The sequence below is a fragment of the Poromitra crassiceps genome (assembly GCF_964638095.1).
Source record: "Poromitra crassiceps genome assembly, chromosome: 16".
NCBI lineage: Eukaryota > Metazoa > Chordata > Actinopteri > Beryciformes > Melamphaidae > Poromitra > Poromitra crassiceps.
The window spans coordinates 22,816,903-22,829,744 of NC_139645.1; the positions used below are offsets into that span (position 1 = coordinate 22,816,903).

A 12,842-nucleotide genomic window follows, 5' to 3' on the forward strand; every position below is an offset into this window, starting at 1 on the left:
GTCCTGATTGTGTGCAGCTCAGTGTGAAAGACAACTGGTGTGGTGCTGTTTTGTTTCCCAGTGTGCACCACTGTGTTCAGCATATTACACTCACATTAACAAATTAATAATTCTACCAGATTATCCAGAGGGATTCTGCTTATTTACTTTTAAATCTTGTTTGGCAAATGTATAGATTTTCAGCAGAGTTTGGACATGGTCATGGCTTCTATCATTTTAAACTATAGCCACTATAAACTGTAAAGTTCCAACATGAAGGAGGGCTAAACTCAGTTTCTTTATCTTGTGTTCTTGTTGGAATGGATTTGGCATGTTCCAAACCGATGATGACTCAAATACATTCAGAAAAAATGTAAACAGGTCTTAACAAGTCAAATGAGATCAAAATGAGCAAAACTCAAATATAATGTTCAACCATGGCTTGACGGCATCTTCCAGCTACAGCTTGCACACCTGATTCAAATTAATTAGATGAGGTGCCCCAAATGGTAAATGGACTGCATTTATATAGCGCTTTTATCCAAAGCGCTTTACAATGTGCCTACACTCACCCATTCACACACCGAGGGCGGCCAGCTGCCACGCAGGGTGCTGGCACAGCCATCGGGAGCAATTTGGGGTTCAGTGTCTTGCCCAAGGACACTTCGACATGCGGACTGGAGGAGCCGGGGATCGAACCACCAACCTTCCGATTAGTGGACGACCCGCTCTACCTCCTGAGCCACAGCCGCCCCAAATGATTTGTTCCTATATTGTTTTGTCAATTCTTTCACTTATAGGTGGCATCATTGTCTTGAAAACTAAGCAAAACTCTAACAGACATAAATCACCCATTCTCCACCACCTCCCCTCTGTCTCAATGACATTAAAGCTGTTAAAGACTCTTACTCCTCTGCAGCTCCTCCTGCTTCATTCTCCTCAGGTAGAGCAGAAAAGCCTCTGTGCTCCTCCTCTGCTCTTCCTCCACACCATCCACCTCCTCCTCCTCCCTCTGACTCTCTGAGCATTCTGCCTCATCTGGACTCAACCTTCTCAGCTCCATCTTCACAAAGGTGACGATGTTCTCCTCAAGCAGCTGGAACAGAATAATATACATATTAAACCTTCATACTAAAATCTGCAGACAAAATTACATCCATCTTCAGAGACTGAAAGCCTGCACTGATCTAAAGAGTGCAGCATGGAGATTCAACATGATCTCACAAATAATTATGGAATAGAAATGTTGACCCACAGCACAAAGCCTTCTACTTTCACAACAATGGCTCTAAAATGTTTGAATGTGAACATCAGTTTCTGCCTCAGTCCACAGCTACTTCCTGGTTACTGAGCCGGCTGTGACCACCGAGTTGCCCCAGTAGAGAGTTGTGGGAGCATCATCCTCGCCTCATCCCCGCCTCGGCCCCGCCCTCTAGTGGCCAAACAAACGTTTTGGTGAAAGTAGAACATCTGGGCTGTGGACCCACGTTACTATGTCACAATTCTTTGTGAGACTGTGTTGGGACATTATAATGACCAGAATGGTTTATATGCTACGCCCTGCAGAACATTACAATCATAACAGTAGTCAGATAACTTTCTTAATTTTTAGAAATCCATCTTTCTTTCTTTCTTTCTTATTCTTAGTACTTATTAGGATTTTGCTTATATTATTGTAGTACTGGAGGTGTACAGTTAGGGGGGGGGCTGTAGGGAAAGTACTGGACTGACATATTTGGGTCAAAGGTTTCTCTTGTCCATGAATTGACATCATCCTAAGATGAAGGAAGAGCAGCTGATGTTGATGATACTGATTGAGGACGCTGACAGATGAACCACATGGATCAAAAGCAGTCTGGTAGCTGAAATGAAGCTACTGTTTCTTGAGGACAGTTGGTCATGTGTGGACACACAGACCTGTGAAGCTATGTTTCTTGAGGACAGCTGGTCGTGTGTGGACGCACAGACCTGTGAAGCTATGTTTCTTGAGGACAGCTGGTCGTGTGTGGACGCACAGACCTGTGAAGCTATGTTTCTTGAGGACAGCTGGTCGTGTGTGGACGCACAGACATGTGAAGCTATGTTTCTTGAGGACAGCTGGTCGTGTGTGAACGCACAGACCTGTGAAGCTATGTTTCTTGAGGACAGCTGGTCGTGTGTGGACGCACAGACCTGTGAAGCTATGTTTCTTGAGGACAGCTGGTCGTGTGTGTACACACAGACCTGTGAAGCTATGTTTCTTGAGGACAGCTGGTCGTGTGTGGACGCATAGACCTGTGAAGTTATGTTTCTTGAGGACAGCTGGTCGTGTGTGGACGCACAGACCTGTGAAGCTATGTTTCTTGAGGACAGCTGGTCGTGTGTGGACGCACAGACCTGTGAAGTTATGTTTCTTGAGGACAGCTGGTCGTGTGTGGACACACAGACCTGTGAAGCTATGTTTCTTGAGGACAGCTGGTCGTGTGTGGACGCACAGACCTGTGAAGCTATGTTTCTTGAGGACAGTTGGTCGTGTGTGGACGCACAGACCTGTGAAGCTGTTTCTTGAGGACAGCTGGTCGTGTGTGGACACACAGACCTGTGAAGCTATGTTTCTTGAGGACAGTTGGTCGTGTGTGGACACACAGACCTGTGAAGCTATGTTTCTTGAGGACAGCTGGTCGTGTGTGGACGCACAGACCTGTGAAGCTATGTTTCTTGAGGACAGCTGGTCGTGTGTGGACACACAGACCTGTGAAGCTATGTTTCTTGAGGACAGCTGGTCGTGTGTGGACGCACAGACCTGTGAAGCTATGTTTCTTGAGGACAGTTGGTCGTGTGTGGACGCACAGACCTGTGAAGCTATGTTTCTTGAGGACAGCTGGTCGTGTGTGGACGCACAGACCTGTGAAGCTACTGTTTCTTGAGGACAGCTGGTCGTGTGTGGACGCACAGACCTGTGAAGCTATGTTTCTTGAGGACAGCTGGTTGTGTGTGTACACACAGACCTGTGGAACTGATGATTAAGACTGTTTGGTAACTAACGTAGCGGTAGCATCCGCTATGTTAGTTACCAAACTAACGTGGTGTCTATAGAGACACTGCGTAACGCGTCATCATTCAGAAACCACGCCCAAGACGGGGGAAAACACAAACTCCTGTCCAATCCTGGCGTTCTCCTATGTCACGTGCATGGTTGCGTGTTGCACCAAAAGATCATATATACGGAAGATGAACACTCCAACTTACTTCTTGACAGCTAGATCCACATTTTTCTTCTCGCCAATTCTCAATGGCTTCCTTGTTTTGCTCAGGAGTACAAAATAACTTTAACTGGCGATTTTTTACATTTGTTGTCTGCGCTGCCCCACCACACAACAGCTGTTAGCTATGTTAAATTCAAGGAAAATGACGCTGGTGTGTGGAAATGAACGGAGCTCTTCCCCCATGATGGGCGTGGCCTATTACATGCAGTGTCTCTATATGTTCTCTCAGGGAAGGCTCACTCTCCCACACTTTCAAAACTCCTGGGTTAGACATAATTTAGTAACTCCTAACCTTAATAACTAGCCATGATGTTAGGCATAACTTAGTAACTCCTAACCTTAATAACTAGCTGTGATGATACAGTAGCCTCTGTCCTTTTTGTAACAGGTTGATTTCACTTGATGGTGAAGTACAGGGTGTTTTTGTGTGTAGCTGAAGTAAAATGTGTTATTTTATTTTCACACCATAAATATGGAGTCCAGGTCTGTTTGATGCTCCTGGGCAGACTGACCACTGGAAACCTCTGACCTCTCCTCGACTCTGTTGAGAAGACATGATGTATGAGGTCATATAAGGTGTCACACACACAAGGTGTCACACACACACTAGGGCTGTCCCGGCGAGTCGACGTAATCGATGACGTCGACTACGTAATTTACGTTACAGACCATTGTTACAGTCTGTGACTGTTAGTCTGTAAATTGTTAGTATTATTTATTTCCTTACCCCCACACTGATGCAAACATACATTTGGCTGAGTTAGCTGCACATTACTCCAGTGATTCAATAAATCCATGTCCTGTAAAAATACTGATCCTCCTCAGTTTAGGGAAAGGGTTCATACATACAGTGATGAATCATGATGATGATCAATTTAATCTATGTGTCAGGTGGTCCAGTATTTTCGTGATGAGAGCAGGCAACTGACAAATAGGCAGGCACTATCTATTATAATAATAAGATTAATATTAATAATAATAATTCATATGATCATATCATAATAACAGACATGGAAATTAGACTTAGACTAATTTTAAATATGTCCCTACAGTATTATTATTTCTCTCTCTCTCTTTTCAGGAAGCAAAGCAGTGTGGAAGAGTTTTTCCCCAAACGAGAATGAGATGGTTAAATAAAATACTGAAATTGAGAAGTTTTTGGTTATTTATTTGTTTTGGGTAAATTTATTGTTATATAATAAAAAATAATAATAAAAAATAATCGTTAGATTAATCGACTAATCGAAAAAACTAATCGTTAGATTAATCTATAAGAAAATAATCGTTTGGGACAGCCCTAACACACACACACACACACACACACACACACACACACACACACACACACACACACACAATGAACTCAACTGTGTAAATAGTGCTTTGATTGGATGTGATGAAGGATCGGACCAATTCTATATCTGATAACTGTGTATCTGTTGTGATCATCAGTTTCAAATAAATACCTCAGATCAGTAGAGTGCTGTACATCTTTGAAGTTATAAGGGTGATGCATAGAGCAGTCACTCTTCATGGACACACAGCTGGGCTCAGGGGAGTCTGCTCTCTGCTGCTGCATCCTGAGAGAAACACATTATGAACATTGTGAAGGTATCTGTGTCTTTATGAAGAAGACAATCAGGATGGGCTCTTCACAGGTTAGTCGGTTCAGGAGATGCAGGCACACAGACTGCTGGTGGTTCAGCCGGTAGCTAGGCTGCTGCTGGGGCTGGGCCTGGTAGCTAGGCTGCTGCTGGGGCTGGGCCTGGTAGCTAGGCTGCTGCTGGGGCTTGGCCTGGTAGCTAGGCTGAAAATCTATGATGCTGAGGAAGCTCTCATCATCTCAGGTAAAGAGATCCTCAGCCAAGGCTTAGCGAACACTTGCCTGCAAGCTGCCTGTCTGGACTCATGACTAGAAGCCCTTCCCTAACCACACACATATTATTAAAACATTAGGTTTAGGCAAGTACAACAATGTGGTTAGGGTTAGGGTTTGGTTATGGTCGTGGTTAGATAAGAAAACCCTAATCTTAACCACACCTTTTTTACTTGCCACTCCTTTTCAGGAAGAAGCAATTGCGGCGATCAATCAAATGAGTTCAGGGCGGGGTTTTCCCGGCCCATACTAGGAGGAAATGTTGGTCCAGGAACAACCAGTTTGTGCTGCAACAAGTACGTACGATTTGCACCTGTGTGAGACCTGATTAATGAAACAAAGCAGCGTTTGCCTACTATTTATCTCCCTTAATATAGCTCCTTCTAATGGAGAATATGTCAGATGAAAAGTGTCAAATGGAACTGGTGTTGTCAGGTCTTGTCTGGTCTTTTATATATATATATATATATATATATATATATATATATATATATATATATATATATATATAGTTGTGTTGTCAGGTCTTGTCTGGTCTTTTGCTTGTGGAAGAAGAAAGGAATAATAAGGAGAAACCACACTAAATGAGTATCATGCAGTGAGAGGTGATAGACTTTACCAAAGACACGTCGTGAAAATATCCGTGTATTGGAATGATCAGATGAGATGAAGTTGGGAAATGAGCAGAGCGTTTTGTGTGTTTCTCTACTCCTGACCAGCCAATCAGAGTGATTTCTCTACCCCTGACCAGCCAATCAGAGTGATTTCTCTACCCCTGACCAGCCAATCAGAGTGATTTCTCTACCCCTGACCAGCCAATCAGAGTGATTTCTCTACCCCTGATCAGCCAACCAGAGTGATTTCTCTACCCCTGACCAGCCAATCAGAGTGATTTCTCTACCCCTGACCAGCCAATCAGAGTGATTTCTCTACCTCTGACCAGCCAATCAGAGTGATTTCTCTACCCCTGACCAGCCAATCAGAGTGATTTCTCTACCCCTGATCAGCCAACCAGAGTGATTTCTCTACCCCTGACCAGCCAATCAGAGTGATTTCTCTACCTCTGACCAGCCAATCAGAGTGATTTCTCTACCCCTGACCAGCCAATCAGAGTGATTTCTCTACTCCTGACCAGAATTGAGGTAAAGCGCACAACTCCTTATATGAAAAACAGACCGGGTGCCTGGATAATAGATAACAATGAAAGAGGAGAGCCGGCACTCACGGTAGGCTAATTTGAAAAAAAGCCTTTTACTGGGCAGAGAAAAATCGGACGTTTCGGCGTAAAGCCTTTGTCAACCTTGTCCTCTACCCCTGACCAGCCATCTGGATTACCAGGTGCCACTCTTCAACTCGGCCAAGCATAACATTATAATCCACCGAGCAAATCTAGAAGTGAGTCGCATTATTAACGTTAAACCCAGTCTTCTTCTGTTGAAACACACGACGACGGTGTAAAAATGGTGCTGCTTATTTACATATTTATATATATATATATATATATATATACATGTACATGTACATGTACATGTACATGTACATGTACATGTACATATATATATATATATATACACACCGGTATATATACACATATAGCCTATATATATACTCTCTCTATATACAGTATATAGTGGGTAAACTACTCACCTTGGATAGTTTACATGTATTTACCACTACACTGTTTTAGACAGAAACTATGGAGGCATTTTCGCAGCAAAACACCTGAGAACTTGCATGATGTAATTTATACTCAGAGAGTTTCACACATCTGTGTCCTAAAGTTTAATTCACTAAAGATTTATTGATCTGCAAGGGACAATCTGAATACATATGTGGTTTGCGTGGGTGGTGGAGAGGGAGGGGCTACTCCGGGCTTTCCCAAACTTGGGGTCGCATGGAATTCAATTGGAGTCCCCTAAAATTTCTAGTAATTGATCGATACAAATAATTATTGTTATAATAATAAAAACACCACACACACAATTTAACACATTGACTGCCAGCCGTTTTTTTTTTGCTGTAGGTAGCTTCTGCCAGGCCGTTTTTTGAGGATTCTGGCTCATTTTAAAAGAGCCGAGGATTCTTTTCTGCTTGGAGTTTGTGAACACAAAGTTCAGAAAAGTACTAATAGAATGTGTGCTTTCTCTGTCTAAAAGAGTTAGTTTGTAGAGTTAGTAGTTATGTAGATATTAGCCGTTGAGTACAGCATGGTTTCAGCTGTCTGAGAGTGAAAGCTGAGATAATCGCAGTTTTGTGAAATTCAATCAAACAGGCAGAACAGTCACTTTAACCATTTATTTTTGGCATCAGTGAGAGATCAGACATCCAAACAATATAGTTCCGAACGCCCTTTCCTTCAAATCCTCCCTCCGTGGGCGTGTCTAGTGGCTTTCAGCCTGCGTTTGTCACAAGCGAGTGGTCTGCTGCTGCTGCTGCTGCAGCGAGTTCGAGCAGCCTCCCTCCCTGGCAGCGAGTTTGAGCAGCCTCCCTCCCTGGCAGCGAGTGTGGATAGGTCTCACTCGTCTCTTGGGTTTGAGAGCCCCGATGAAGCCCCGTGCGACTCTAGGCTTATGCAAATTTGCAATCCCCCGTGTGCTGCTGCTGGCGCGGCCCGAGAGCGGCGAGTCTGGTGACTGATGACTGTAAAATCGGCAAGCCATTTCCTTGAGAATGGAGGAAGCAGCCGCGGGAGGCGGCTGCTTTTGGTTGACTTTCTCTCTGTCGGGAGGGCACCGTCGCCACCTAGCTGGTCGGTAAAATAGATTATACACATTCAATACTTCCAATATCTCCATAGGAGATGCGGGGGGCATTGATCCACGTAGCACCGTCAAAAAAAAAAATCGACGTATTAATACGTCAATGGCAGTGAACCGCTGGATTTTTTTTGACGTATATATACGTCAGTGGCAGTCAACGTGTTAAAACAACTGAAGCTACCCTACGTTTTCACAAATAACGTGTGACCCCCGTATGAATAGAAAATACTTTCTTCAGTAGGGAGGTGGCCTTTTGAGCGATAGATACATAGATGTATAGCTTATATACATCATATAAATTCTCCACATCAATATGCTGCAGCAACTGAGCTGTAGGCCTGTTAGTGGGCTCGATGTTCACAAGATATAGCCCATATCTGTAGCCTACTTAGCTCTTTTTCAATTTTCATTATTCATTGTTTAATTTGAGTCATTGTTTGTTCAACATTAATTTGAGCTCACCTCAATACTGTAGGATATCAAATCACATTTCCTCATTGCAGTATAACCAGTCCTCTTACCTTGTGTCTGAAGGTCCAGGTTCATTACTGAAAGCTGGAGGTCTATGTTTAGACCTGTCAGTCTTCATAGACAGACAGCTGGGTACTGGAGACTCTGCTCTCTGGCGGGTGGGGGGGGATGCTGTGGAAAAATGTAAAAGTATATTTGAAATGTTCGTGGAGGTACTGCAGGGGGTCCGCCAATTTTCATCAAAATAAATGTGGAAATTTTAGAAATGCATTTTAGACAAAAATAATAACATAGAGACTCACAGTCTAGGTTTCCAGGTTCATTACTGAAGTATATTAAATCATCTTTAGACCTGTCAGTCTTCATAGACAGACAGCTGGGTACTGGAGACTCTGCTCTCTGGCGGGTGGGGGGGGATGCTGTTGAAAAATGTAAGAGTAGATTTGAAATGTAAAAACATTGAGCACCACTGACCTCAGGGGTTCGTGGAGGTACTGCAGGGGGTCCGCCAATTTTCATCAAAATAAATGTGGAAATTTTAGAAATGCATTTTAGACAAAAATAATAATATTGAGACTCACAGTCTAGGTTTCCAGGTTCATTACTGAAGTCTATTAAATCATCTTTAGACCAGTCAGTCTTCATAGACAGACAGCTGGGTACTGGAGACTCTGCTCTCTGCCTGTGGTGCTGACCTCTGCAAACACAAATGTTTGATATATATCATCATTAGCTCTAGTAATTATAATAATTAATTGATTGGATTTATATTGCGCCTTTCTACACACTCAAAGCGCTTCACATATCAGGGGAGGGAGGGAGAGGGAACTCAGCTCATCCACCACCGATGTGTAGCACCCACCTGGGTGATGCACAGCAGCCAGTTTGCGCCAGAACGCTCACCACACATCAGCTATCACCAGGGCCGCTGCTAGCCATTTGGGTGCCCTAAGCGTAATTGTTTTGTGATGCCCCCCCCCCCCCCCCCCCGCAAAACTTTCAATAACTGTCAAACGAAAGACTGCAAAATCATTAATTATGAATGATACTAGTGTATCTCACATTACATTACATGTGGCAAACAAACAATTGTTAGAATTACTGTACATGTCAGCAAACAAGCGATTGTTAAACTGTACATGCAAGCAGGGGCGGACTGGGATCATAATTCAGGCCGGGCATTAGATACCAAGCAGGCCAGGCCGATACGGGCCGGCGTGCGTGCTGGCGTCCGAAGGGCGGAGGCGAAAAATTTGGGCTGTTTGAAGCCCAATTTGGGCCGTTTGAAGCCCAATTTGGGCCGTTTGAAGCCAGATTTGGGCTCTTTGAAGCCAGATTTGGGCCGTTTGAAGCCCGATTTGGGCCGTTTGAAGCCCGATTTGGGCCGTTTGAAGCCCGATTTGGGTCGTTTGAAGCCAGATTTGGGCCAGTTGAAGCCAGATTTGGGCCGGTTGAAGCCAGATTTGGGCCGTCAGATTTGGGCCGTTTGAAGCCCAATTTGGGCCGTTTGAAGCCCAATTTTGGCCGAGTCCAATTTTACAATGAGATGCACCCACTTTAACCCTGAATAAAGTAATAAAACCACTAGTAAACCAGTAGGCGGCGCCTGGCCTGCTGTTCAGTGAGTGGCCTGACTGAGGGCACCAAAAAAAAAAGAAAAAAAAATTGAAAAAAAAAATTGGTGCCCTCAGTCACATGATGCCTTACGCAGTCTGCGTACTCTGCGTATAGGGTGCGGCGGCCCTGGCTATCACGGTGGAGAGTTGAGGACTGAATGTGCCAATTAAGTAAGGAGGGATGATTAGGTGGCCATGATTGAAGAAAGGCCTGTGTGGGAATTTGGCCAGGGCACCGGGGTTCCACCCCTACTCATGTGAAGAGTGGCGATGGGATCTTTAATGACCACAGAGAGTCAGGACCTCGGTTTAACGTCTCATCTGAAGGACGGTGCTCACTCACAGGACAGAGTCCCTGTCTCTGTCCTGAGACATTGGGGAGATTATTCATCAGATCAGATTCAAGATTCAAGATTCAAGATTTTCAAGATTCAAGATTTTTATTGTCACTCCATGGTACAAGTATCACGCGTGAAATTCTTGTGCTGTGAACTCCGTTTACAACATAGTACAAATATAACAGGGCATTTGAGTGCAAAAACAACAAGAGACACAACAAGCAATAAGGCAGTATAGTGATAAGACAAGTCAGAGACAGTGGCATATTCACTGCACATAGGTGCACATGTCGTGTGCATACTTTAAACGTGCTTAAACATTTTAAATTCGGCGTATTTGAAATACAGGTGCCAATAGCATATTCCTTATTAAACATACAATTAAACTCTGCGTTTTAAATTCGGCGTATTTGACATACAGGTGCAAATAGCATATTCCTTATTAAACATACAATTAAACATTAGACATACGTAATGGTAGCAGCTACAGTACGGTACAGTACGGCTACTTCACTATTTGTGTATGTTAAGGAGTCTCGTGGCCTGCGTGAAGAAACTGTTCCTCAAGCGATTTGTGCGTGCTTTTGGAACCCTGTATCTTCTCCCTGAGGGTAGCAGGGAGAACAGGCTGTTGTGGGGATGGTTTGTGTCTTTGATGATCTTCAGGGACCTCCTGAGGAACCGCTGTTTATACAGTTCATGCAGTTCTGGCAACTCACATCCTGTTACGCGCTGGGCCGCGCGTCTCACTCTCCGTAGCGCCCTGCGGTCCATGGTGGTACAGTTCCCGTACCAGGTGGTGAAGCAGCCAGTCAGCAGGCTTTCAATGGTGCCTCTGTAGAAGTCCGTAAGGATTTCTGGCCTTAGCCCAAATTTCTTCAGGCGCCTGAGTCCGTGTATTCGCTGTTGGGCCTTTTTGACAACAGTGGCGGTGTGGCCGGCCCAAGTCAGGTCCTGGTGGATGTTGACTCCCAGGTACTTGAAGCTGTCCACCCTTTCCACCACTGTGCCGTTGATGGTGATTGGGGGGGGTGTGCCCCCCCCCCCTCCTGTAGTCTACAATGATCTCCTTGGTCTTGGAGACGTTCAGAGAGAGGTGGTTGTGAGAGGGGGGGGTGATGGGGGGGAGGAGAGGAGGAGGGGTGGTGGGGGGGAGGAGAGAGGGGGGGTGATGGGGGGGAGGAGAGGAGGAGGGGTGGTGGGGGGGACGAGAGAGAGGGGGGTGATGGGGGGGAGGAGAGGAGGAGGGGTGATGGGGGGGAGAGGTGGCTGAGGGGGGGGGGAGAGGAGGGGGGAGGTGGAGGTGGGGTGGTGGGGAGGAGAGGGGTAGTGGAGGAGGCGCTCTGGCAGAGGGGTCGAACCTGGCGTAGAACGCGTTGAGTTCGTCTGGCAGGGTGGGTGACACGTTGGTGTTTTGCTGCCTTTCCCCTTTGAAGTCTGTTGCAGCATGGAGGCCTCTCCACAGGTGTCTGGGGTTGTTGGAGTCCAGTTTTGCCTCCAGCTGCCTTCCATATTCTCTCCGCACTTTTTTTATTGTAGCTCAGAGGGCGTATTTCGTCTGCTTGTATTGTTCTGGCGTCCCGGACTTGAAGGTGGTGGTCCGGGCGTGAAGTGCAGCCCGGACATCACAGTTAATCCAGGGTTTCTGGTTTGGCATTGTTTTGACTGTTTTTGTGGGGACTATGCCCTCTGTGCATTTTTTAATAAAACATGACACCGTTTCAGCATATTCTTCCAGGTCTCCTGTGTTGAATTCTCCCCATAACACTTGGTCGAAACAGTCTCTCAGGATGTCATCTGATTCGTCTGACCAGCGTTGGGCGGTTCGGTAGACTGGGGGGTGTCGTTTTAGCTTTGGTTTGTGTCTGGGGACGAGCCAGATAGAGGCGTGGTCCGATTTGCCGAATGGGGGGCGTGGTGTTGCTTTGTAGCAGCAGGGAATGTCCGTGTAGCACTGGTCCAGAATGTTTTTACCCCGTGTGCTACAGTGTATATTCTGGTGGAGGGTGGGCATTCTCTTCCTCAGGTTCGCTCTATTAAAATCTCCTGCGACCACCAGCGCCGTCTCCGGCTGTCTTGCTTTCTGTGCGCTGATTGCGTGGTCCAGTTCTCTGAGAGCGTTCTTTGTGTCTGCCTGAGGTGGAATATACACAGCTGTGAGGGTGACACTGGTATATTCCCGCGGGCTCTAGTGGGGTACGCACTGAATCATGACATACTCCAGGTCTGCTGAGCAAAACGTCCTGATATTAGTGTTGTTAGTACTCCAGTTCTTATTAATCATCAAACAAACACCGCCCCCTCTTTTCTTACCGGAACGTTTTGGGTCGCGATCAGATCTGTGCAGGCTAAATCCAGGTATTGTGATGGTGTGGTCTGCTGTCTCAGGTGAGAGCCAGGTTTCAGTCAAACACATAACGTTGCAGCTCGCTATGTCCTTTTGAAATTGTGCCCGTGCTCTTAATTCACACATCTTGTTTTCGATCGATTGAACATTAGCCAGGAGGACGCTCGGCAAAGGTGGTCTGTTTGCCCGTCTCCTTAGGCGGACGTCCAAT

At 45.5% G+C, this 12,842-nt stretch overlaps 2 protein-coding genes across 2 annotated transcripts in view; one reads left to right on the top strand and one right to left on the bottom strand.

Annotated features, from left to right (window-relative positions):
* Positions 1-12,842, top strand: part of LOC310791526 (synapse-associated protein 1-like) — a gene marked incomplete at both ends in the record, with an annotated part of 582,682 nt that overhangs the window by 455,274 nt on the left and 114,566 nt on the right. The gene's annotated exons all lie outside the window — the stretch shown is intronic.
* On the bottom strand, positions 267-4,747 carry LOC310791013 (uncharacterized protein). The gene is made up of 3 exons (XM_083652728.1): positions 4,691-4,747; positions 3,690-3,765; positions 267-1,075 (listed from the first exon to the last, which is right to left on the bottom strand). The coding sequence occupies exons 1-3, from the start codon at positions 4,738-4,740 to the stop codon at positions 875-877; spliced, it is 327 nt and encodes a 108-aa protein (XP_083508854.1). The 5' UTR covers positions 4,741-4,747; the 3' UTR covers positions 267-874.

What these genes read in the sequence shown, in the direction of transcription:
- LOC310791013 (XM_083652728.1), bottom strand. Translation starts at nt 4,740, where the DNA reads ATGCATCACCCTTATAACTTCAAAGATGTACAGCACTCTACTGATCTG. An exon ending in CAGCACTCTACTGATCTGAG is followed by an intron (nt 3,766 to 4,690) that starts GTATTTATTTGA and finishes TCTTCTCAACAG; the next exon opens with AGTCGAGGAGAGGTCAGAGG. An exon ending in ACCTGGACTCCATATTTATG is followed by an intron (nt 1,076 to 3,689) that starts GTGTGAAAATAA and finishes ATTCTGTTCCAG; the next exon opens with CTGCTTGAGGAGAACATCGT.